The 25,844-nt window shown below is 63.3% G+C and overlaps 1 protein-coding gene across 3 annotated transcripts in view; it reads left to right on the top strand.

Annotated features, from left to right (window-relative positions):
- TRAPPC9 (trafficking protein particle complex 9) overlaps positions 1-21,006 on the top strand; it is a 269,592-nt gene extending 248,586 nt beyond the window's left edge. For all 3 annotated transcript variants that reach the window (XM_036263854.1, XM_036263852.1, XM_036263853.1), the window contains 2 exons: positions 20,128-20,348; positions 20,831-21,006. In XM_036263854.1, coding sequence (XP_036119747.1) covers positions 20,128-20,348; positions 20,831-20,998 — 389 coding nt within the window. In that variant the 3' untranslated portion in view covers positions 20,999-21,006. The remainder of the gene's footprint in view (positions 1-20,127; positions 20,349-20,830) is intronic.
- The last annotated feature ends 4,838 nt before the right edge of the window (positions 21,007-25,844 follow it).

The raw sequence follows: 25,844 nt of genomic DNA, 5'->3' as shown, positions 1-25,844 counted from the left end.
TCACTCGGTTCAAAATAATTTCTAATTTCCCATTTACTCTCATCTTTGACCTGAGGGTTATCGGGAAAGGTGGTGTTCACGTCCTAAGTATCTGGGGATTTTCCAGACCTCTTTCTGTTACTGATTACTAATGTAATGTCCCTGCGGTCTGAGAATGTACTTGAATCCTCTTTAGACTCACAGTCGAGAATATGGTCTGTAGTGGTAAATATTTCATGTGCACTAGAAAACAGCGTGCATTCTGCTGTTTGGGGAGGATGTTCTAGACAGGTTAACTAGGTCAGGCTGTTTGGTGGTGTGGTACACGTCTTTGGTGCCCTGGCTGACTTTGTTTACGTTTGTGTCGATTATGGAGAGGGGGGCATGAAGCCATCCAACCTGTCTGACCCCTGTAGTTGTGGGTTTCTCTGTTTCTGTCAGCAGATCTATCAGACGGTGCTGTACAGACTTTGAAGTGCTCTTCACTAGGCCCATAAACGTGTAGGACTCTCAGTCCTTTGGACGAACTGCCCCCTCGGTAGCTGTGAAGTGACATTCTTAACTTCCTGCTGGCCACTGCGGTGCCGACAGAGCGGCTCCAGCTCACCTGGCAGAACTGGGCTTTCCCGAAGGCACGGTGCCTCCCTGCATACCTTCGGCCTTAACCTGCTTGCTCCTTGATACGCAAAATGCTTTTCTGGAGAGCAGCAGAGTCGCTCTGGTGTCGTGTTTGTCTCGACAGTCTCTGCCTTTTATTCGGGCCCATTTACATCTGTGAACATTCAGTGTGATCAGGAGTGCGTTTAGGTTTAAGTCTGTGATCTGCTGTTTGTTCTCTGTTGGTCCCAATTGGTCTTTGTTCCCTTTCCCTCTTCTCCTGCCTTCTCTTAGGGCCGTTGGGTATCTTCATGATTCCGTTTTTGAAAACAGACTATTCTACGCACAGTTTCAGGTTCACAGCAACACAGCAGAGAGCGCAGAGAGTGCCTGTGTCCCCGCCAGAGGGCACGCGGTCGTCGTCATGAGTCTGCGTGGACACCCGCTCTTGGATTGCGCCTCCTGTGGGTCTGGACAGACGTGCGATGACATGGACCCGCCCCTGTCCATCTCCACGGTCCCGTTCTCTTCCTCTGGTGTTCTGTCCGATAACCCTCATGCGTTCATCTCCCCGGGCTCCCAGCTCACCCCTCAGCTCCCGGACTCTTGGGGTCCCCCTGTGGTCCCCATCCCCCTGTGATGGCCGCAGAGCGTTCCCAAGTGAGCGGCGATCCCAGGGCTGACCTGTTCCCCATCTCTCCGGGTCACTGTGCTTTCTTGCCTGATGACCAGTATCCTGGAAACCACTGTGTCATATGTTTGTCTGTCTTGGGTTTGGTTTCTTGTGTGTGTGCATGTGTGCCGGGGGAGGGCTAGTCCGACGTGGTTTCCTTGTCTCACCCAAGTGCGTGTTGACACACACGAGGTCTCGTGGCCAGGATGGATACTCGCTCCTGGTGCCAAGGAGAAAGTCATCCATTCGCTCCTTGGATCACGCGCAGGTGTTCACCTGCCCGGCCAGCAGGGAGCACGGCGACTGGAGCGAGCACGCTCTGCCTTCTGTGGGCGTCCTGGGAACCAGACCCGAGGAGCTCCGACAACTCTCCGGGGAAAGCTGACGGGAAACGGAGCCCTCCGCCATCCACCGAGCAGATGCTTGTGGAGCGCGGGCACCTGCAGGCCCGCTCGGCTGGCAGTGCCCCAGGAGCACGCCGTCTGAGAGCCCTGTTGGTGCAGACAGACGGGCAGAACACCGCGCGGTCTGGGGAGACCCTCAGCCACGGAGAATGGGCGTGGTCTGACCCTGAGACAGAGAGCCCCTGGGGAGGCGGCAGTGGACTGGACTTTGACCGCTGCCGGGGCAGGGACAGGGAGGGGTCAGGGGCGTGTCCAGAGGCAGAGGCCGTCTTGGCGCTGGAAGCTGAGGGTCGGGCTGAGGCAGAGCCCAGGGCTGCAGACGGTGCGGCGCATTGGCGTGTGGTTCTGGGACACAGCGATGCCGGGCGTTGCCTAGGAGCTCGGCGACGTGATGCACTTTTGCTTTCATGGCCTGAAAATCATTTTTGGTTTCCCTGAAGGAACACTGTGGTCATTCTCAAGTAAAATTTATAATTACTTTTGTTGGCTTGGGAGTCTGCTCTGTACCGGGCCTTGAAGCCAGCTCGCACACGTGCCTTTCCACGGCACAGGCGTGTGCTTCCGTGCGTACACGCATGCACGCACACGCCCGTGCGCAGGCAGACCGAGGCGGCAGACAGGACCCCCGACGGAAGCCACTTTGGAGGCCGAGTTCAGGGCCACTTCGAGGTCAGCTCTGCCTTCCTGATCAGGAGATGGATTTCGTAATCGATCCTGTTTCCTGAATGAGTTGTTGTGTGTCCCCTTTTGGTACACGGCCATGCTGACTTGTGAGGAACGGGCATCTCTCTTCACCTTGCCATTAGGCTGGCCTCTCTCTGGGCCGCAGAGCACAGGCTGGTCAGCCCTGTCTCGTGAAAGTCCCCCTTTAGCCTGCCGGCCTCACCAAGCCCCTCGGGGCACCCCGTCGTCCAACCAGTGGGCCTGGCCTTCGGGACGGGGCAAGCAGCCTTGTGGGGTGGGGAGAACTCCGGCCGGGAACCCAAGGGGGGCTGGTGTTTGGATCCCGAATCCCCACTGAAGTAGCCATGGTCCTGCCCGAGTGTGCCCAGCGATGTCCTCCTGTCTGTCCGTGGCCTGCACAGCAGCTAACTGACACCCAGGACCTCGGGGAGTGCCGGTGAGAGGAGAGAGTGGCTCAGGCTCTGGGGGGCATTGCAGGGACAGAAATGGAGAGAAGGACGGTCCACCTATGTATGGCCACCCGAGGCCCAGGCTCTGGGGCCGGACGACAGACTGTGGGTGGTGAAGACAGGGCAGAACACTTGGGCCTGACTGGGTCAGGCAGGCCTGTGCTGGCTCGGGGGGGTCAGGCAGGCCTGTGCCGGCTCTGGGGTTTGGTCCTCTCCCCTCCTGACGTCCCATAGCCCATAAAATGGGCGGGGGTGCCAGGCCTGTCGGACTGATGGCCAAGCAGTGTGCTCAAGCTGGCCGAGGCCTGGCCTTGTCTACACGGGGCGTGACCTGTTCCCATGGCTGCCGGCACCCCGCCCCCCAGACGTGCCCCCGCCCCCGGCTGCCCAGGCCCAGGAGCAGCTGGTGATTTCTAGCTCCAGACAACACGCTCTGTGCCCAGCGAGGGCCAAGGGCCCTCTTCTGTTTCTGGGAAAAGCAAATTTATTAGCTTGTGAAAAGGGGAAATGTTTACAAGAAAGGAAGGCACAAAACGAATGAATAATTGCAGCCCGGTTCTTGGTCCCCAGAGACCAATATTCTGTTCTCTTACTTTGTCAGAAAAGTGAGCCAAAGGGAGAGCTACCCAGGGACCCCGGAAGGGTGTCCTGCCGGGGTCCCTCCCTGTACAGGCCATGGCCGCGTGGGCAAGTGTGCAGAGACGCTACTCTCTCGGGAGTCCACCAAGGCGCCTCCTATGTGCACTCTGGCCTGGGAGGGTGGGGGACCAAAGCCCTGCTGGCCCCCGAGCCACAGCCTTCAACCTGCTCCAGTACTGAGCGCCGCCCAAGGCCGAAGGAGGCCGCGGGCACGTCCCTCCCGGAGGGCAGACTCTGTGGTTGATGACTCGTGTTCTCAGTTGCTCCTGGGACCCCCAAAGTGTGTGTCCTGATGGGCTGGGCCTGGGCAGCTGAGGTCAGTGCCCAGCTCTCTCACACGCGGTTTCCTCCCCTACGGAGCCTCCAAGGCCCTGTTGGGAAGCGGTCATCCGGTCACTGCCGGGCATGCGTCGCTCTCGAGTTGACAGGAAGACGCCGACCCCGTCGGTGACTGTCAAGAGGCAGGCGGTTCTGTCTGTTTCTGGCCTGGGGAGACCGCGGGGAGGGAGCACTGAACCCGTGCGAGTGGTGAGTCCAGGAGGCCCACGCTGCTGGTCCCGAGAGCAGGTGACACGTTGAGGGGACAGCAAGGTCCGGTGAGGCCGTGTGAAGGTGAGAGGGGGTGAGCACACCTGTTTGTGTCCACCTGCCCCTCTGCTGCCCGCCCGGCCCCGCCCCACTGCTGCCCGCCTGGCCCCGCCCCACTGCTGCCCGCCCCACTGCTGCCCGCTTGGCCCCGCCCCACTGCTGCCCCGCCCCACTGCTGCCCACCCCACTGCTGCCCCGCCCCACTGCTGCCCGCCCCGGCCCCGCCCCACTGCTGCCCGCCTGGCCCCACCCCACTGCTGCCCCGCCCCATGTCTGCCCGCCTGGCCCCGCCCCACTGCTGCCCGCCTGGCCCCGCCCCATGTCTGCTGGCTGCTGCTCAGGCTGCTGTCCCCTCTCCACCTCACTGCCCACGGCCTCCCCCATCACAGCCCAGTGACCCTGTGAACCCTGAACCAGGCTGTCTGTTACTCTTCTGCTCAGACCCCCAGTGACTTCGCCTCTAGTCAGAGCACGCGGGGGGCTTCCCCCTGCCGCCAGCCAGCCCTCATTTGCTTGGCTAACCAGCTCGGAAAGCCCTCTTGTTCACAGCTGTGGCCCTGGGGACCTGAGTGTCATCGGAAGATAAGCAGGGTGATGGGGGTGGTCATGGTGCAGCCTGAAGGGGAAGCCCTGAGGCTGGACTGTGGGGAGATCATGGAACTGATGGGGTACCTTGGAGAGGGGGCACGGACGAGGTCTGGGGACTGTTGGAAGGGTCCCTCCGGAGGCTCAGCCTGGGCTGCCTCACCATCTTTGCTGACGCCCACCCTCCCATCAAGGAGACTTCAGCTCTCCTGAAGCAAAGGGTTTCCCGTGTCCCCAGCTCCTGAGCCCCGCCTGGATGCCAGTCCCACCGAGAACGGCACCACGGCCGTCTGGGCCCCGTGGCCCTGTTCTAGGGCCGGGAGTGGCTGGGCCGAGTCTCACCTCCCAGAGAGGGGCTGTCCTTCTGCTCAGCCACTCCCCAGCGTGTGGGACCCTGAGCCCCATTTCATTATTCACAGAATGGGGGAGTAGCCCTGACCGTGCAGGTACCCGTGAGGGGAGGGGGACGGAGCCAGCCGTGCCCAGTCACTGGGCTGCTCCGTCGGGGCCTCTTCCTCCCACCTGCCCGTGGCTGACTCACAGGTGCCCTGCACAGCCACGCGCACGTGTGTGGCTTCCGTGTGGACCCCAGCGATTCTGTGAGCAGGCTGGACAAGTCGATAACCATTAGCAACGTCGAGGCAGCAGCGCCTGCCGTCTCTCTGAGCCTGTTCGCAGCATAATTACATTTGCACGGAGAGGCCGTCGCTGCTACCTGAGTCATCTTTCCGCCCAGGGGACCCGGGCAGCCATCAGGATCCCTACCAGGGCAGATCTCTCCCAGCCCCAGCTCCCAGCAGGCGAGGGGCTGCAGGGACTGTGTTCCAGGACACGCCTGGCCGAGATCAAGGTTGCAGGGCAGGGTGAGGCCAGCTCTGCAGGCCCCGGGGTCAGCTGACTGCACACACGGTCTGGAGTCATTGATTTGCAGATCATTTCTGGTCACCTCACCAGTGTCCTGTGGTTCTCAAGCTGGGCCCTGGGACCTGAATCAGGAGACCTGTGCCCTCCTCACCTGCCACTCCAGGGTCTGCCTCAAGCCAGTCACCCCCCGCCCCCCAAGGAAGGCGGTTTACATAGTCCGCGAGGGCCCTGCAGCTCCACTGTGCCAACCCCAGTGACCTGGGCAGACTTCTCTCTCCTCTTACATCTTTGATTTAAAGCGCACACTGCAGTGCCTTCTTCGGGGGAGTGGGTGTGCCGGGCGAGGGGGCGTGCCGGGCGAGGGGGCGTGCCGGGCGAGGGGGCGTGCAGGGTGAGGGGGCTTGCCGGGCGAGGGGGCGTGCAGGGTGAGGGGGGTGCCGGGCGAGGGGGCGTGCCGGGAGAGCCCCTGCCTCCACTGAGCCAGGGCTCTGCTGCTGCACTGGGCTTAGGTGCAGGGTGCCCAGAACTTCCTGGGTCCACTCTGACCCCTGCCTCAGCCGTCTGCTGTGCTGGTACCATCACGCCAGACTGCAGCCCAGCCCGCCCACCTCAACTTGCCACCTCTCCAAAGGCTCGTCTTCTGTTACAGACAGTTCCAACCTGAGAGACAGGTGTCGGCTCCAGTGTATGGGTTCGGGGGACACCAGTCAGCCTGTAATGTTAGATTTGGTACTTTCAATACAGGTGCTCGCAAAGATGAGAATAGAAGCGGGCTTTGAGCTCTCTGTTCACATAAACCTGTCCACAAATTCTTTAAAAATGCATGCTCATTAGGAAAACACAATTATAGGTAAACACAAGGAAGTTAAATATCAACAATAATCCCATCATCCAGAGATGTTAACTATTAACAGATTGGTTTGCAATTGTTCAGATTATTTTCTATGTGCAGTTGACCCTTGAACAATAGGGCTTAGGGGCGCCAACCTCCTCAGTCGGAAATCCGTGCATCTAAAAATATAAATATAACTTCCGACTCCCCCACAACTTAGCTACGAACGACCTACTGTTGGCCCGGAGACTCACCAATCACACAAACAGCCCATTCACGCGTCCTGCGAGTTGTCTGGATCATCGACTGTCTTCCACACTGCAGTCATCTGGGGGGAGGAACCGGGAACCCTCAGGAAGAGAAGCACTGTTGGGGCTCTGCGCTGCGTCCTGGGGACGGGGACAGTCAGCGCCTTGTGGGATGGGGACGGGGACGGGGGCAGTCAGCGCTGTGGGCGGGACAGGAAGTCAGTGTGCAAGTGGCCCGCACAGTTCAGACGCACGTTCAAGGGTCCGCTGCGTGTTTTATGAAAGAGACAGAACGCAGATGTGAGTGTGTAGCTCTGCCTTTCCTGAGCAGGCATGATCCCTGTCTCTTCGCACCTGGTGCACACGCATCGGACGCGTGGTGTTTAGGGCTGCGTGAACCCCGTATCCGAACATCCCCATCTCTGTGCCATCCCCTCCACTGCTGGACCAGAGGTGGCTGCTTGGTGCTCAGGCTGTGGTCCAAGGCCAGGTCTCCGGGGGAAACGCCAAGTCCGTGTATCTCTTTTTCCAAGGCTGTTGCTGCTTATCGTGAGGTGGCCCCCGATCCGTGTCACAGCATTTAGAACTAATGAGCTGTGCGTGAGGAGGTCCATTTCCTGCGACTCTCGCCAGCAAGAGCTTTCGTTTTCCCTAGAAACTGTGTCAGTCGACCAGGTCAGGAGGGAGAGGCCCAGCCGCCTTCCAGGGTGCGTCTTTGATGGCTGGCGAGGCAAGGTTTCCCGCCGGTGTTCGTGGCTTGGTTTCTGCCTTGACCGAGTGTGCACCACGTCCGCCAGTGCCCTTGTCTCTGTGTGGAACCTGGGCGCAGCCGCTCATGCCCACCTTTCTGCTTCTGCACCTGGCTCCCCGTCTCCTCCATCTGGGATCCTCCTCCCTCCCCACCCGCACCTGCCCGAGTTCTCCCCGGGGCCCACCAGCCCAGCCTTCAAGGTCCCTTGTGCCTGGGAAGGGCCCTGGTGGGCACAGGGCACCTCTGGGCCAGTCCAGCAGCCACTCCTTTGGTGTTGGCGGTAGAAATTAGACTGTCCGGCTCCCGTGGCCCCTGGCTCTCTCTGTGCCGAGGTGCCCACCGTGCCGGGCTGCCCGTCGCAGAGAAGGAAGCAGCGCCCCCGACGGCGTGTCCTCTCCGAGGCCCCTCTGGTGGTGGGCCTCAAGCCTGACTCGATGTCGGTCTGATTCCAGAGCCTGGCCCCGAGGTCAGTGCGGATTTGGTGAAGGGTCTAGCAGGCTACAGCTGTGTTTGCACAGTCACTGTGGCCCCGTGGAGGCCCCGGCGTGGAGAGCAGCCCTCACGCCCACTCTTCTGGGGCTGGCGGCTGGCAGGGCAGAGGCTGGGCCCAGGCCACGGCCGCAGGGCTGCCGGGCTGCTGCCAGGGCCCCAGGACTGCGGGGCTCCCTGGCTTCACAGGTGGGGCAGAGCCCGAGGGGTGACTTGCCCAAAGATACACATTCGTGAGGGCAGGCAGGCTGAGCCAGGTCTCTGAAGCGCCTCTCATGCTTGGTATTTGGGGCCAAAGGGATTCGACGGGCTCCCCAAGGCCTTGTGGAAAAAAAATAGGCAAAACACCCCATTGCTGGTTGCTTTGTGTGGGATGTTGTGTCTATGAAAATTGCTTGGGCCCTGGCCGGTTTGGCTCAGCGGTTGGAGCGTCGGCCCGTGGTACAGGGAAAATTGCTTGGTGACTGTCACCCTTTGGGGATAGAGCCCTCCCAGCCAGATTTCTGTCCTCAAAAGGGGCTGTGGCTGGCTTCTGAGTTCCAGACGGGATCCTGGGCATCCTGGCCAGGCCGATGTCTCCCTGGGCCCCTCTAGGGCCCCCATGGGAGCAGCGCAGGGACACGCGTGCGCTGGCCTGGTGGACAAGCCCGCTGTGCGGAGAAGCTGTTTCAGGGACAGCTCAGAAGCCCACGTGGGCTTTGCGTTTCGAGGACGTCCTGCCTCTCACACTCTCCTGAAGTCCTGGCTTGTGGCCTCCGGGCTCTGACCTGGGCCCGCGGCTCCTCATCCTCCTCAGAGGCCTCAGGCCTGCCGAGTGTCTCCAGCCGCGCTTGCTGCGGGCTCTGACCTGGGCCCGCGGCTCCTCATCCTCCTCAGAGCCCTCAGGCCTGCCGAGTGTCTCCAGCCGCGCTTGCTGCGGGCTCTGACCTGGGCCCGCGGCTCCTCATCCTCCTCAGAGGCCTCAGACCTGCCGAGTGTCTCCAGCCGCGCTTGCTGCGGGCCGGACCTGACCCGGGGACCTCGAGCGCCATTTTCCTTTCCTGTCTCTTCCTCTCAGCTCCATGCTCTCCGGCCCGCACTCTCCTCTCCTGCCTGGGTCACACCTCCTTTAAGATGCTGGCTGTTAGTCCCTTGGGGCCCAGAGCCTGTGGGGACGGGAGGAGAGCTCTGGACCCCCCCCACATCCGTGTGCAGGGAAGTGCAAACCCCTGCACACAGTTGGCACGCATGTCCTTCTGGGGCCCTGGCCTGTGGAGCGGTCTTCTCCTGGCCCACTGCACTCTGCTCTGTCCACAGCAGCCCGCGTGAGCCCGCACAACACGTCAGCTCCCCTGTCCCCTCTTCTCACCTCCCTGCAGGGCTTCTGCCCCACCTGATAGCCAGCAGGGCTTCCCTGCCCCCGCAGCCTTCCCAAGCCAGCTGACTGCACCCTGGCCCGTGTGCTTGGGCTGCGTCCCGGCTCTCCCTCTGGCCAGCACACGTTCCCCGAGAGGCTGTACGTCCAGCTCCTCCAAGACCTGGTTCAAATGTCGCCCTCTCCCAGAGACCGTCCCTGACAATCTTCCCCCTGACCCCTGCTTCACCCCTTGCTGACTAATTAGTACCTGACTGACTGGTACATGTAAGGATGTGTGCACGTGTGTTCACGAGTTTGCTGGTTTCCTCTTCTACCAAGAATAAGCTTTGAAATCAGGGACTGGTTTTGTTCCCAGAACCTAGCACAGTGCCTGGGGCATGGTAGATGCTCCTTGAGAACATTTGCTGGATGCATGATGGATGGACGGGTTGTGGGTGGATGGATGATAGATGGATAGATGGACGGGTGAATGGATAGATGGTGGATGGATGGATGGTGGATGGATGAATGGGTGGGTGGATGGATTGATGAATGATGGATGGATGGATGATGGATGGATGGTAGATGGATCAATGGATGGTGGATGGATAGACAGATGATGGATGGGTGATGGATGGATCGGTAATGGATGGATAGATAATGGATGTATGGATGATATATGGTTGGATGGATGGATGATAGATGGATGATGGATGGTAGGTGGATGGATGGATGGATGGGTAGGTGGGTGGATAGATGGTAGATAGATGGTGGATGGATGGATGGATGATGGATGGGTGGGTGGGTGGGTGGATGGTGGATGGATGGATGGTGGATGGTGGATGGATGATGGATGATGGATGGATGCTGGATGTCTAGATGGATGGATGCTGGATGGATGAATGGTAGATGGATAAATGGATGGATGGATGGGTGGGTAGATGGATGATGGATGGTGGATGGATGGATGGTGGATGGATGAATGGTAGATGGATAAATGGATGGATGGATGGGTGGGTAGATGGATGGATGATGGATGGATGGATGATGGATGGATGAATGGTAGATGGATAAATGGATGGATGGATGGGTGGGTAGATGGATGATGGATGGATGGTGGATGGATGATGGATGATGGATGGATGCTGGATGTCTAGATGGATGGATGATGGATGGATGGTTGCTGGATGTCTAGATGGATGGATGATGGATGGATGGTTGCTGGATGTCTAGATAGATGGATGATGGATGGATGGTTGCTGGATGTCTAGATGGATGGATGATGGATGGATGGATGAATGGTAGATGGATAAATGGATGGATGGATGGGTGGGTAGATGGATGGTGGATGGATGATGGATGGTGGATGGATGGTGGATGGATGGATGGGTGGATGGATGGATGGATGGATGGATGGATGCTGGATATCTAGATGGATGGATGAATGAAAGATGTATGATGGATAGATGAATGGTGGAAGGGTGGATGGATGGATGGAAGGATGGACCTAATGAATTTCTGGTGGGAAAGACAAGCTGTCAGAAAGACAAGCTGTAACTTCCATCAGATTTAGAGTTCCCCATGACTCAGTCAAGGCATTTCAGTAAAAAATTGTTTTCCTAAATAAATTCGTGGATCTTTTTTCATTCCTCCCAGAGACCAGGTCTTCGTGTGGTTGTAGCGAATGATCAAGAGCTTTGTGTTCCGACAGTCACGTTTCAGCCCCAGCACCCCTGCTGGCTTCCATCAAATTGCTTAACTTCTCTGAGCCATGGGGTTTTTCTCTCTGAAGCCTGGCTGATCGGTCATTAAGACAAAACTGAGTTGCTTGAGACATGCCTAGTGCTGTCTCTGGCACCTACTTAGTGTTGAATTGAAGCCTCTCTCCTACTCAAAGCGTGCATGCAAGTCTGGCCAGTCCTGTTCCTGAGAACTGGCCCTGCTCTCGGGGAGCCATGTGCTGGGGTGGCCTGCAGTGGTCTCATGAAAAGGCGCCAGCTCCCTTCCTCCCGTGCAGGCTCCTGGCTGCCCCATCCCCGTAACCCAGGAGCCTCCGTGCTGGTGAGGAGAGGCCAGGTTCCACAGCTCAGAGGGCAGCCCGGGCCTCTGGCCACGGGACCTCGGCCGGCCTGCCACCCGCCTGCTAAGCAAACACTTGCTGCTCAGAAGAGGGTGGAGGTGGAGATGATTAAATTATTTAAGAGAACAGACTGTTTCCCAGCGCCCTGATTTGCATACGGCTCTGAATATGCTCATTACAGCCCATTCTTCTTGGCTTTCTTGGCTCCTAAGGCAGCAGCCCTTCCTCAAACCCCTCTAGTGGCTGCTCCTCTCAGGGGGGCACGTGGAGGTGGGTCCTCCCCCTCCTCTGACAGGTCTGTGCAGGGCCTCTGCCCCAGGGTGGGGCCTGGAGGGAGCATCCAGCTTTCCTAGGTGGGCAGGCTTTGTCTGCCCCCCTTCAGAACACCCGTCTCTCTCGGGGTCTCCGTCTGCACTCGGTGCCAGGGCGTAGTGGAGAAGGAAGGGCACTGGGAGAGGACAGAGAGGAAGGTGTCCCGTGGCCCAGGCGGAGTGCAGAGCTCAGGGCTTTGGAGCTGGAACCGAGGGGTGATGGCACCAGGCTTTGCAGAGTGCCGTGCCTGGGAGAGCGAGGCCGGAGCTGGACAGCTCTGCGGTCAGGGTGACTATCAGGCGCCCTGTGGGGCCGAGGGGTGGCCCAGCCTGGAGAGCAGGGTGGGGCAGGCTCACTGCATTGGGAGAGCACCCACACAGCTGCCCCTGCTGGAGGTGCGTCTGGAGCCAGAATGGGGTCCCCAGCCCCAGAGGTGGTTGACCGCATGGGGCAGAATGAAGGCTCTAGGCAGCCCTGTGGGAGGGGACAGCCAGTGGGGTATGGGGCTCCCCAGGTCACCGCCGCATTCCAGCCCAGAGCTCACCTCTAGGGGGCCCAAGTTTTCAGTTTGAAAGTGGCCTTCGGTTCTCATGAAGACGTACGTGTGAAGTCAGGAGGGAAACACTGTTTCAGGTCCTGCTCTGTTAGCTCAGTCTATAGCTCTCGAACATTCGGACGTGGGCAGGCAGGCCTCACTGTGCTCTCGCCCTGGGCCCCTCGGAGGGTGTGGGTGGACCTGGCTGTCCTGTGTCTCCTCCGCGGAAAAGCTGCCAACCCTGTGTCAGGAGCCTGTCCCTGCCCAGGACGCTGCTCGGGCTGAAGCTGCTGTCCTGCTGATCAAGCGGACGGCACAGCAGGCAGTCACTTGCGAGCTGCTTCTGAGCATCCCCTGCATTTCCCTTCCACACACGGGGTCGTTGGCCCGAGAGGTGAGCGCTGCTTCTCCTTTGATGCTGAGAGGTCCTCAGCCAACCAGAGGGCGCTGGGGGCGCAGCCACCCGTCCACTCCGCATCCCCTCGACCCTTCGAGGGCCTCAGATGTATTCCTTCACAAGTGTTCACTGGGCTGCAGTCACCCCTCTGTGCTCCCTAGAAGACCACGTGCTCAGCACCCCTCCCCTGCCAGAGCTTCCGGAGGTGCTGGTCAAGCTGAGTTCTGAGAAGGCCCATAGGACTCGGCAAGGGGGACAGGTGACATGGCGGGAGGGGCGACCCAGGCACTGGCACAGAGAGCACAGGGGAGAGGCAATGCCTTCAGCTGAGTCTGAGGTCATCGTTTGTTCTACGTCTGCATCACTTTGTCTTCTCTGCAAATCCTGCCTCCCCCCTGGGCTGTCTCCCCCACTGGACAGACCCAGCGGTCCAGGAGGCCTGGCTTCACTACCAGCCAATGGGAGGTCTCTGTACGCCAGCGCCACTGGGCACCAGGAACGGAGGGAGGGGTGCTCAAGTCCTGGCCCTCAGGACTCTGTGGTGGAGGCAGACTCCCCACCTTGCAGGGAAATGCGGAGTGCTGAGTTCAGAGACCAAGGTACGGGCAGGGAAGGCTTCCCAGGGAGGTGAGGCCGAGCTGGACAGGCAGACAGGCCGGCTCCGAGGCAGAGGCAATACGTCATCTGTGCAAAGGTCCGGTGGCATGAAACCCACCGCACAGCCTCTTCCCACACCTGCGGGGCCCCTCTCTGTGCTCCCTCCCCTGCCTGTGACCTGACCCTGCAGGGGAGAAGGTCTGAGGCTGGGTGGCACTGTGTGGCGAGGGCAGGCTGGGCGCTGAGCCCCTGGAGCAGTGGAGGGTCCTGCCTGGGTGGCAGGAATCTTTACTTGTTTAGAAAGGCTGGAGAGAAATGAAAAATGAGAGACTGAAAAGGTAGACATTGCTTGGGGACAGACGAGTCACTTTAAATTCTCTGCTGTTCTCAGAGGATGTCTCTGCATAATGCCACCAGCCAGCAGGCCTGTTTCCATCCTCCCTCCTGCTTTCTCCTGGGTTATCTCCGGTTGTCTGAAGTGCTTGTCCAAGAAGAGAAGCTTGAAGCAGAGAACTTAATAGAGGCATTGTCCCCAGCAGGCAAGGTGTTCCTTCTGCAGAAAGCAGTTCTGTCCCCGCTGGGAAGGAAGGGGCCCTGGTTCCTGTGCCCACACCAACACGAATCACAGTGTGGCCCTGGGTGCGTCAGCACCCTGCCCGGTTCCCGGTTCCCTTTGGAAGGCTAGAGTGTGGTTGGATGGGTGCTGGAGGCTCCTACACCTGTCAGTGCATCGCTGTGAGGAGAGCCAGGGCTCCTTCGCCCTCCGCGCAGCCCGCCCTCCGCGCAGCCCGCCCTCCGCGCAGCCCGCCCTCCGCGCAGCCCCCCTCCGCGCAGCCCGCCCTCCCGCGCAGCCCCCCTCCGCGCAGCCCCCCCTCCGCGCAGCCCCCCCTCCCGCGCAGCCCCCCTCCGCGCAGCCCGCCCTCCCGCGCAGCCCGCCCTCCCGCGCAGCCCCCCCTCCCGCGCAGCCCCCCTCCGCGCAGCCCCCCCTCCCGCGCAGCCGCCCTCCCGCGCAGCCGCCCTCCCGCGCAGCCCGCCCTCCCGCGCAGCCCCCCTTCGCGCAGCCCGCCCTCCCGCGCAGCCCCCCTCCGCGCAGCCCGCCCTCCCGCGCAGCCCCCCTCCGCGCAGCCCGCCCTCCGCGCAGCCCCCCTCCGCGCAGCCCCCCTCCGCACAGCCCCCCCTCCCGCGCAGCCCCCCTCCGCGCAGCCCGCCCTCCCGCGCAGCCCCCCTTCGCGCAGCCCCCCCTCCCGCGCAGCCCGCCCTCCCGCGCAGCCCCCCTCCGCGCAGGCCCCCCTCCGTGCGCAGCCCGCCCTCCGCGCAGCCCCCCTCCGCGCAGCCCCCCTCCGCGCAGCCCGCCCTCCCGCGCAGCCCCCCTCCGCGCAGCCCCCCTCCCGCGCAGGCCCCCCTCCGCGCAGCCCGCCCTCCCGCGCAGCCCCCCTCCGCGCAGCCCGCCCTCCCGCGCAGCCCCCCTCCGCGCAGCTCTCCCTCCCGCGCAGCTCTCCCTCCCGCGCAGCCCGCCCTCCCGCGCAGCCCGCCCTCCGCGCAGGCCCCCCTCCCGCGCAGGCCCCCTCCGCACAGCCCCCCCTCCCGCGCAGCCCCCCTCCGCGCAGCCCGCCCTCCCGCGCAGCCCCCCTTCGCGCAGCCCCCCCTCCCGCGCAGCCCGCCCTCCCGCGCAGCCCCCCTCCGCGCAGGCCCCCCTCCGTGCGCAGCCCGCCCTCCGCGCAGGCCCCCTCCGCGCAGCCCCCCTCCGCGCAGCCCGCCCTCCCGCGCAGCCCCCCTCCGCGCAGCCCCCCTCCCGCGCAGCCCCCCTCCGCGCAGCCCGCCCTCCCGCGCAGCCCCCCTCCGCGCAGCCCGCCCTCCGCGCAGCCCCCCTCCGCGCAGCTCTCCCTCCCGCGCAGCTCTCCCTCCCGCGCAGCCCGCCCTCCCGCGCAGGCCCGCCCTCCGCGCAGGCCCCCCTCCCGCGCAGGCCCCCCTCCGTGCGCAGCCCGCCCTCCGCGCAGGCCCCCTCCGCGCAGCCCCCTCCGCGCAGCCCGCCCTCCCGCGCAGCCCCCCTCCGCGCAGCCCCCCTCCCGCGCAGCCCGCCCTCCGCGCAGCCCGCCCTCTCCCGCGCAGGCCCGCCCCCGCGCAGCCCCCTCCCGCGCAGCCCGCCCGCCGCCAGCCCCCCCTCCCGCGCAGCCCCCCTCCGCGCAGCCCCCCTCCCGCGCAGCCGCCCTCCGCGCAGCCGCCCTCTCCCGCAGCCCAGCCCCCCCTACCGCGCAGCCCCCCTCCGCGCAGCCCCCCTCCGCGCAGCCGCCCTCCGCGCAGCCCCCCTCCCGCGCAGCCCCGCCCTCCCCGGCAGTCCCCCCCTCCCCGCGCAGCCCCCCCTCCCGCGCAGCCCCCCTCCCGCGCATTCCCCCCTCCGCGCAGCCCCCCTCCGCGCAGCCCCCCCTCCGCGCAGCCCCCCCCTCCGCGCAGCCCGCCCTCCGCGCGCAGCCCGCCCTCCGTGCTCAGCCGCCTCCGCGCAGCCCCCTCCCTCGCATGCCCCCTCCGCGCGCAGCCCGCCCTCCCGCGCAGCCCCCCTCCGCGCAGCCGCCCTCCGCGCGCAGCTCCCCTCCGCGGCGCAGCTCCCCTCCGCGCGCAGCCCCCCTCCGCGCAGCCCCCCTCCGCGCAGCCCGCCCTCCGTGCGCAGCTCCCTCCCCCAGCACACAGCCCCCTCTCCTCACAACCCTCCCTCCCGCACCAGCCTCCCCTCCACATACCAGCCCTCCGCCCACGCACCGACCCAGTGGCGGGGCCCTGCCTCACTCCATCTTCAGACAAGGAAGCAGCAGCTCTGGCTTCTGAAGGGGCTCAGCTGGCCCTGCCGTGGGCACCTGTGTGTTGGAGGTGGGCACGTCCACAGGCAGGTTATGTGGTGTCGGCCATGTGTGTTTCTTCCCGTTGTTGAAGGGAGTGGTTTACCACCGTCCATGGGCACCCACAGGCCATGCCCAGACGCAGCCGAGACCTGCCTGCTGGGACCACCCTTGCTGCCCTGCGTGCTCACCGCGCCTCTCCTGCGCTCCCCTCCATCGGCCCCCTCCCCGGGTGCCCCTGCCAGGCCAGCTGGAGGTGGACAAGTGGGGAAGCCAGAGAGCCTCTCCACAGTGAACTACAGGCGGCACGGTCTCCTCTCCAACTCGCCTTAATTTTAATTTACTTCCCTTTAATCTTTAATGAAACGTTGTAAAAGTAAATTATTTACCCAGAAGAGCCAAACAGCTCCTCAGGGCTGTTCCCGACTTGAGGAGCAGGAGCACGTGTGGGTCTGGAGCAGCCTCCCTGCCTGGTCCTGAGCAGGAGGCCCCTGTTCGTGGACCGGCCCCCACCTCCATAACTGCCCCAGGCCAGGCTTGCGGTGGACCCGGAGCAGGGCCCTGACAGTGCACGCCCCGTGAGGAGGGGCAGAGAGCCTGTGTTCTGGCTCGGGGCTGGGGCTGGGCTGGACGCTCTGCAGGCTGCCTCTCCCTGCCGGTCACTCTCCTCTCGTCTCTCTGGGCCAGCTCACCCCCAGAGACCGTCCAGCACCGCCGGAGGCTCAGAAGGTGGGGGCTGAGCGGTGGGGAGGAGCCCACCTCCCCAGGCTTGACACTACCTCTGCCTAAGACCCTGGCTCAGGTCCAGCTGGTGTGGCTCAGTGGTTGAGTGTCTACCCTGCACCAAGAAGTCGCTGGTTCGATTCCCAGTCAGGGCACATGCCCAGGTTGTCGGCCCGATCCCCAGTGGGGGACATGCAGGAGGTGGCCCATTGATGTTCTCTCTCATCGATGTTTCTCTCTCTCCCTCTCACTTCCTCTCTCTTTAAAATCAATAAGGAAACAAAAAAAGACCCTTGCTCAGAATGTTGTCACCCTACCTCCTGGGCCCTGTCCCTTCTTCTAGACTCTTCCAAACTCTGCATATACGATGAAGTAGCTAAATAACATTTAAATCACCTGGGCTAAGAGGAACCTATTTGACATAGTTGGTGGAGACTAGTAGGAGTGTGTGTGTGTGTGTGTTGGGGGTGGGGGACTAACATGGCTACTGGACACTAGACTGCTCTACTTTCGGCACTGAGCTTCCTAACGGCCAAAGAGAAAGGCCAGTTACCTGGCTCACTGGTACAGAGGGAAACGTGCTCGGGTCGGTGGAGTACCGAGCAACTTGCTACCTTGGCACTGGAGAAAGTTCACCTCTTTTGACTGGATTATTGGAAATAACGAGGTGTCATGCTGGCTCTGTGAGGGACGGCTGTCGTCAGGGAAGAGGGTGAGGCTCGGGGACAGCCGGGCCCTGCCGAGCTCTGCCCTCGCCTTCCGGGTCTCTGCCAGCCGGGGCCCGGCCTAGCTCTGCCCTTGCCTAGCTCTGCCCTCGCCTCCCGGGTCTCTGCCAGCCGGGGCCCGGCCCAGCTCTGCCCTCGCCTCCCGGGTCTCCGCTGTTTTGCTTCCACGGGAACCTCTTTGACCTCATCGAAGGAGTGAAGCCCCTTGGTGAACTCCCAGCCAGGCCTTGCTGGGGTCAAGTGGGCTCTGAAATTTAGGCTCCCTCCATATTTAGGTAGACGAGAGAAATGCGTGTGCCCCAAGAAATCTAAAACCTAAATGTGCTTCAGCAGAAGCTGCTGGGCAGAGCTCACCTCACGCACCCTCCTGCATCGTACTTAAGCCTGTATTTTCTTGTCCAAAATTAGATATTTGCACCTTAGCCATTCTGTTTCCTTTAGTCACCAAAGGCTGGGAAAGGGGAGTCGTGGGCGAGGTGGGCAGGGTGTCCTCACGGGGACTTTGAGCTCGGGGGGAAAATTAAACCTTCCCTGCCCGGCCTTGGGCGCCCTGTGCTAGGGGCAAGTGAACAGACTGTCAGGTAAGTTAGCTGAGCAAGAAACGCGCGGGCGATTCCTCTTCCACGGAAAAGCCGTTTGCATGCGGCCATATGCCTGGGGACGGAGTGTTTCCTTCCATCACAGGAAGTGCTGTGCAGGCTCTACCTGGGGGGTGCCGCTCTCCTGGGCTCCCCCCTCCGCACCGCGACTCGTTCACCTGCGAACTGGACACTGAGGGCCCGGCCCAAGCTCGCCTTGCGCGGGCCCTTCAGGAGCCTGTCTGCCACCCACTGGAGCTCCCGCACCCCATGGACCCCGCCCACAGTGGCCGCCCTTGGCCAAGGGCAGGTGGCCCCCGAGGCTTCCTCCCCTCCTCAGAGTGGGCCCCCGCAGGCCCTGCCCTCCGTGGCTGCTATTTATAGCTGTGTTTCTGTCGCCTGCTGCAGCACAACCTGGCAGAGGTTTCGGAAGGATTCTGGGCCAGACAAGATTAAGTCCGTGACTCTGGCTAGTGTGGAGAGTGAAGGAGAGTCAGGCCGGGGCGGGGGGCAGAAGACGGACAGTGGCCGATTCAGTGCTTTGAGGGAAGGGGCGGATCTGCTCCTGGGAGAGTCTTACCTGAGATTCTCCTGCATAAACAGCCTCGCCCTCGGAGTCTGCTGTGATCAGGTCCAGGGCCAGGAAGTGGTTGTCCTAATCCCTGAGCCCTCAGGTTACAGATGGTGATGGCCCTGAAGGGGGCAGGCAGGGCGCCTGGGCCCCAAAGCCCACTCATTGCTCATTCACTCCCTCCCCCCCTCCCTCCCTCATTTGCTCACTCATGCACTCATCTGTCCATCATGAACATGAACTGGAGCGAGAGTGTGCCAGTGTGGGCATCGGGGGCATAGGCCATGCCAGCTCTGGAGCTCCCCGGAGGAGACTCACAGGCACCGAATAGGTAAACAGATGGGCAAACAAGGCAGCTTCAGGTAAACTGTGGAGGGTCATCAGGACGTGAAGGGGTAGGGACACGCACAGGGGCTTTTTCAGTCTGAGAGGCAGCTGGACTGGGAGACCTTTCCACCTTCTCTGCCCTGGGGGCCCGCACCCCCCCAGCCCCCTTCAAAGCCAGCACCTCCTTCCAGCCTCCCTCTGCTTCTGCGCCCAGGGGCCTTTCTGACTCTCTTGTTCCCTGCACCTTCTCCGCCCTGGGGGCCCGCATCCCCCCAGCCCCCTGCAAAGCCAGCACCTCCTTCCAGCCTCCCTCTGCTTCTGCGCCCAGGGGCCTTTCTGACGCTCTTGTTCCCTGCACCTTCTCCGCCCTGGGGGCCCGCATCCCCCCAGCCCCCTGCAAAGCCAGCACCTCCTTCCAGCCTCCCTCTGCTTCTGCGCCCAGGGGCCTTTCTGACTCTCTTGTTCCCTGCACCTTCTCCGCCCTGGGGGCCCGCATCCCCCCAGCCCCCTGCAAAGCCAGCACCTCCTTCCAGCCTCCCTCTGCTTCTGCGCCCAGGGGCCTTTCTGACGCTCTTGTTCCCGATTCCCTCACAAGGACCTTTGTGATTACAGCAGGTCCCTGGATGCTCCGGGGCCTCTCTTGTCTCCAGACCCCTGGTCCAGCCTGCAAAGCTACTTTCACATGCGAGGGCACATATTCCCGGGGTCCAGGCACTAGGACACCAACACCTCTGAGGGGTTTACTTTGCTCAGCCCCCCACCCCGTTGGTACAGCAGACTCAGGGTGCTGGAAGCTTTTCTGGGGTGAAGTCTGACCTGTTCAGAGCCGGTGCAGCTCAGGGAGCTGCTGGCAGAGGAGGCACAGGTGGCCGGTGTCCAGCAGCCGCCCTGCTGGGCTCAGGAGGTGGGATTCCAGACTGAGGCTCCCCTCCTCCCGCCACGCGCCTCTTCTCTGAGGCCGGCACAGCCTGGGTCCTGGTGGCCCGGGCCCCACGGAGCCCGCAGCCCTCCCGGAGAGTGGCGGGAGGTGTTGAGAGGACTGGTCCCCCTTGTGTCTGTCCCCAGTGGCATCAGCACCTCTCTGTGAGCCCATGTTCCCCATCACAGCCCCCTACCAGGTGAGGAAGGCCCGAAGAAGCGCCCTAAGTGTGAAATGTCCCTGTGGGCAGTGGGGACAGGGACTGTCAGTCAGGGACCTGCCCCGCAGACTGCACTCCCCTGGGTGGCAAAGGGGCGGCTGGGGAGGGCGAGGGCTGAGAGAATGAATGAGCACAGGTGAGGGGAGGCCACCAGGCCGTGTCCCTGACCGTCGCGTGCCCTTTGTCCTTTGCAGACGTGCTGGTGGACGGACAGCCATGTGACTGCGAGGCCGCAGCCTGCCGCGTGGGTGACCCCATACGCCTGGAGGTGCGGCTGACCAACCGGAGCCTGCGCAGCGTGGGGCCCTTCGCCCTCACCGTGGTCCCCTTCCAGGACCACCAGAATGGCACACACAACTACGACCTGCACAGAGCCGTCTCCTTTGTGGGCTCCAGCACCTTCTACCTGGGCGCGGTGCGTGGTGCTGGGGTCCCCGCGGCCCCAGGGTCACGTCCCACTGCCCCCAGCCCGCGGTGCTGACCCTTGTCCGCCCGACTCGCCCTGAGGCCTCAGACAGCTCACTTCTTGCATCCTGAGTCCTGGGAGCAAAACCAGGGTGGCGTTCAGGAGATAAGGCGAATGGGGGGCCTAGAGCAGCTGGAAGTCAGAGCTCACCTGGCCCCACCTGCCGGCTGCGCCTGGCACAGCCCTCAGGCTCCACCTACTGCAAAAGGCTCCTTCACCCCAACCACCCCACCACCTGAACCCCGAGCAGCCCTCGGAGGGAAGTGCTGTTAGCTCCTCAGACAGAAGCTGAGGCTGAGAGGGGTGCAGTGATGCCTGGGGCCGCCTGCAGCCAGGCCTGAGCACCCCCCCCCCATCCAGGCAGGTTCCAGGTCTCTGGGTGGCTCTGGTCCCTGCTGCTCCGAGCTGACCCTGCTGCCTCCTGCCCACAGGTGCAGCCTTCGGGCCAGTCCGCCTGCCTGGGGGCCCTCCTCTTCCTCTACACGGGCGACTTCTTCCTGCACATCCGCTTCCACGAGGACAGCACCCGCAAGGAGCTGCCGCCGTCCTGGCTCTGCCTGCCCAGCGTGCACGTGCGGGCCCTGGAGGGCCGGGCCTGAGCGCCCCCCGGGCCCTGCCCCGAGAGGCCTCCGCTGCAGCTCCCAGCTGCTGCCCCGCCCCGCCCCTCATCCCGGTCCTCCGCAGCACCCTTCTGGGCTGTGTGGTGCGCCCAGACGTGCAGCCTCAGCCCTGCCACACTGCCCACTGCGGCCCCTCCGCTGAAGCCTGCGCTAAGGCCGATGCTGACCAACCCGAAGGCGACACCTACCAGCCCGGGGCCGGGGTCCCTGCACCTGTCCTGCCCTTGTGACCCTGGGATCACAGCCCAGCGGGGCCTGGGGAGACCCCCTGGCTGGCGCTCCTGGAGTCCGGAGCAGTGATGCCTGGTGGGCACCCAGAGGGCCCCTGTTCCAGATCTGGGGCTGCCCCGGCTGGGCCGCAGGGGCACGGCCTGTGTGTGGGGAGTTCTCCAATAAAGGCTCCCTGGCTCCTGCCGGCTGCTGGCTCCACGCATCTGCTTGTCCAGGGGCGGCACACGGCTCATGGCCTGCAGGGCTGGGTCTGTCGTCTGTCCTTGGGACCCCGCAGCCCCCCCATGCGTGTGCTCCTGGGGCCTGGCCCCAGCCCCCCACCTCTGTCCTCAGCCCCCACGGTGGCTCTGGCCACCTCGGCCCCTTGCAGTCTCTTCACCCTGTGACCATGTTCACAGTCCCGCTGGGCTCTGCGCCGTGCCCAGGCCTCCCAGGCTAGGCCCGCTGTGGTCTGCAGGCCGTTTGCTGCCCACAGGCGCCCGCTGGGGGCAGACGAGGGCAGGGCCATGCTGCCCGGAGAAGGGCCTTATTCAGATGGCACAGAGCTGCCAGGGTGGCCCTTCCTCTGCCCCAGCACCGGGCTCTCCCGAGCCGGCACCTCCCTCGTCCAGGGCCGGAGGGCGGCAGGGCCTTGTCCACGCCTGGCTTCCGGGCAGACGCTGGCCCAGGAAGAGTCTCAGTCAGAGGGTCTCGCAGCGAAGCCTGCGACAGGCCTGAGCACAAGCCATGGTCTGGGAAGTGGGGTCCCTGGGCAGTGAGGGAGCTGTGAGGGGCGCTGCCACAGTGACTCTGGCCCTGAAGTCCTCAGGGGACCTGGAGGAGAGAGAGACTCCCCAGCCTGGGGCGGACGAGCGAGCTGGCCTGCGTGTCCTCCACCCCGGAGTCAGCACCCACCCTTCCCGGGAGGATGGACGCTCCAGCCGGGGTCCCCTGGACACTGAGGTCCCACAGGATCCTGGGGGCAGGGTTAGGAAGGGGACTGCCTGGGGCGTTGGTCAAGGCAGGCTGAGTGTGACTGGGAAATAGGTACGCGTCCTGCCCCTGGCTCCTGACACAGAGCCCCTCCATCCCTGGGGTCCTGGCCACAGGAGCACCTTCTGTTCTAAAGCGGTGGTGCTGGGTGGGCTCCTGGGTTGTCGCCGGACGGGCCTGGTCCCCAGGAAGACCAGCGTGATCAGAAGCTGGGAACTTGCAGCCCCGCCCCACCCTCCACGGATGGAGTTCAGGGTCCATCACGCCGACGTGGGAACCTTCCGTGAACACCTTCGACCCCGGAACTTCCAGGTCGGTGATGCACCCCAACTCCACGGGGACAGAAGCTCCCACGGCCAGGCCCGCCGGACCTCACCTGGGTCCTCTTCACCGGGCGCTCACCTGGGTCCTCTGTCCCACCTGAGAGTCAGCTGGGAAACGTAAGTAAAGCGTTTCTGAGTTCCGTGAGCTGTCCTGGCACACTGTCGCCTGAGGGGTCGGGCACGGCGCACCCTGGGCGCTGGAAGTGCCGGGGCCTGGGCTGGAGGTGGGCGCGGAGTCGGTGTGGAATGGACGGCGTGGCAGGGCGCGGCCCAAGTCGGAGGGCGTGTGGTGCACGCGCAGGTCCTCGTGGCTCTGCAGCGTCGGGAGCACGTTACCGGCTGCCGGTGGCTCAGGCGCCACAGGGAACACAGCCCCAGGAGGTGGCGGGTGGACCCGGGGGGCTCCTCAGGCCTCCCACAAGGGACACTACCTTTGCTTGGAACTCTAGGAAAGTCCCTCCAGAGCCCTGGACCACACCTCCAGCCGTCCCTTTACCTGACCCGCCACACGCAGAGGTCAGATGGACCAGCCCCGGGCAGGAGGCCTCGGCGGGGTGGAGTCCCGGCTCCGCCGCCTGCCTGCCCGTCGCCTGGGCGGCTTCGCTGTCAGGGTGGATGAGGGCGTCCAGGCGAGGGCCGCTGCTCTGCCCGTACAGTCGGCGCTCAGTGACGGCTGCGCAGCCCTCAGGCCAGCGTCCCCAGGCAGCCAGGACTTCTGTCCATCCTGCACACCTGGTATAGGTGAGTCACCTGAGGGGCTGGGGACCGTGAAAGGCTTCAGCACTGGCTCATGTCCAGAGACACCTTCAGGAGGAAGCCAGACGGTTCCTGGCCGTTGTGTGGGCTCTGGGGGCCTTGCAGAGACAGGAGAGTGGACAGCCCGAGGACCTATCATCCTCCACCCCAGCCTGAGGAGGGAGCCGTTCGGGGTTAGCTGGACTGAACTGAACACCACGGTGTAAGCAGGTGGCCCGGCGCCTGCCCAGGTGGGCAGAGGGGCAGGGGCACAGCGCCCACCAGACATGGAACCCACGGCCTCAGTGGAGGCCCCTGGGGAAACGAGGGCTGGTGCACTGGCCCTCGAGGCAGGGGCATCAGGGAGGTCTTCCTGGAGGAGGTGGACGGTGAGAGGAGGGGGCGGGATCTCCAGGCGCTGGGAGGGCCGAGCGAAGGCCTGGAGGTAGGACAGTGGGCTCATGAACCCTGAGGACACAGAGGGCCCACCCCGCTCCTCTCGGGCCCTGTTCCTGCTGGGGCAGGACCAGTAAGCAGGTGACGACCTCGTGGGGACAGAGAGGGGCGGGCCCGGCTCTCTTTGGGGTCACAGAAGGCTTCCCAGAGGGGAGGACAGGGGACAGCCTTGCTGGAACCCACCAAGGGGAGAAGACGGAGGAAGGGAGTTCAGGTAGAAGGAACAGCATGTGCAGAGGCCAGGGGCTGTGGGACATTCCAGCGGGGAGGTGCGTATGGGTCATGACTGTGACGCGAGTGTGGGCCTGCGCGTGAGGAGGGCAGAGCTGCCTAGGAGGGGGCCGGGGGCCCTGGGGCAGCTGAAGTGCTCCCCTGAAGGAGCCCAGGAGACAAGGATCCGGAAGAGACGGCTGCAGAGGGGGAGGAGGGTCCCAGGCAGAGATGTGGCTGCTGCCCCGTCCACCTCCGGTCCTGGCAGCCGGCCCACAGTTACACCAGTGCTTCGGTCTCAGCGGCCTGTTCTCTTACCGCCAAGCCTGTGCCGCCTGCGGCCCAACTGTCTTCTCTGCCCACAGACCTCACGTGGCTTCTTGTATTTGGTGTCAGCTCGACGTGGCTGCCCACGCTGGCTAAGAGGCCAATCAAAACGAGCTGTTTGCAGAGTGTGAGATTTAGCGCTGCGACGGTGCTCTGGCTGTGCTGTGCTGTGTGGCCACGGGCGGCCACGGGCGGCCACGCCACCTCTCTGAGCCGGATTTCTCTTCTGTAAATGGGGATAAAAGTGCCCGCTAGAGGGGTTGCTGAGGGTTCTGTCTAAAGGGCTTGGGATGCCCTGGCCAGTTTGCTCAGTGGTTAGAGCATCGGCCTGCGGTCCAGAGAGACCCAGGTTCGGTTCCTGCTAAGGGCTTGTACCTCGGTTGCAGTTTGTCCCTGGTCCTGGCTGGTAGTTTGGGTGGCAGCCACTTGATGTGTCCCTTTCACATCGATGTTTCTCTCTCTCTCTCCCTCCCACTCTATCTGAACAAAAAGTGGGAAAATGTCCTCAGGTGAGGATAAAAAAAATAAAATAAAGGGCCTGGGGCAGTACGGCATGTCTGGGTGCCCAGCAAACATTTGCTGAGTGCAGGAACAAGTGTAGCCCTTCACTGGCTTTGAGGTGGTCCTGGCCTGCCACCTGCAAGGCGTGTGACCATGGCAACGTCACTCCGCCTTCCGGGGCGTCCGCGTCCTGCTCAGTAAGGTGGGGTCTACCCCATTCCAGCCTCCAAGTCCACTGCCGTAGGAGCAGGAGAGACGGTCCTTTCTCCAGGGCCCCTGGCCTGAGGTGCTCGGTGCTGGCCAGACGGGGCTCTCTGAGGAGGAGGGACCTTCGCTGAGACACCTGCTCCTGGGCCCTCTGCCTTGCCGCCGCCCACTAACAGCTCCGTGCCTCGGACAACTCGGCACGTGAATGCCAGGGTGCAGCGTCCGCTCGCAGGGTCCCAGCTCCCGTGGCCCCACGGCAGCTCCCACTTTTCACAGTGCAGGCCTGATTCCGTGCGTCGCCCCCGCTTCCCCGGGAGCCGGGCTGTTCTCACACCCCCTCCAGCCAGAGAGCTCCCGGTGCCTGCTGTGGGCCCCTGGGCACCGCAGTCCTCCAGCTGGTGCCCCCCCCGAGGGCCAGAGGAGGAGAAGCCAGAAATAGACCCTGTCCTTTCCACTCCAGCAGCTGAGTCGGCCGGATTTCCCTCCTGACATTTGTTCCCTTTGGGCAGGACAGGCCTGCAGTGGCCCCACAGTCACCCAGCCGTCTCGCTCTGTCACCTGGGATTCACCGGCAGAGCAAGCATCCAGGAAGGTGTCCGAGGAGCCAGCCCCCAGCCCCGTCCCTTGTCAACTCCGCAGCCTCAGACACGTCACTTCCCTGAGGCTTCACTTTTGCCACCTGAATGGAGATAAAAACACCTGTCTCGTGGGCACTTTTACATCAGTAGTTTGAGTTCATCTCGATGTGCCCACACGTGCCGGTTCCCCGTCCTGGCCACGTGCCTAGAGCCCCCCGATCCCCGGGAGCTCCCTGCGTGCCGTCACCGTCTCCCTCGGACCCCGAGGCGAGCTGAGTAGGTGAC

This window comes from Molossus molossus, unplaced genomic scaffold (genome assembly GCF_014108415.1).
Source record: "Molossus molossus isolate mMolMol1 unplaced genomic scaffold, mMolMol1.p scaffold_m16_p_16, whole genome shotgun sequence".
Classification (NCBI taxonomy): Eukaryota; Metazoa; Chordata; class Mammalia; order Chiroptera; family Molossidae; genus Molossus; species Molossus molossus.
Note: the sequence above shows the minus strand (reverse complement) of the source record. Positions and strands in the feature narration are given on the sequence as shown.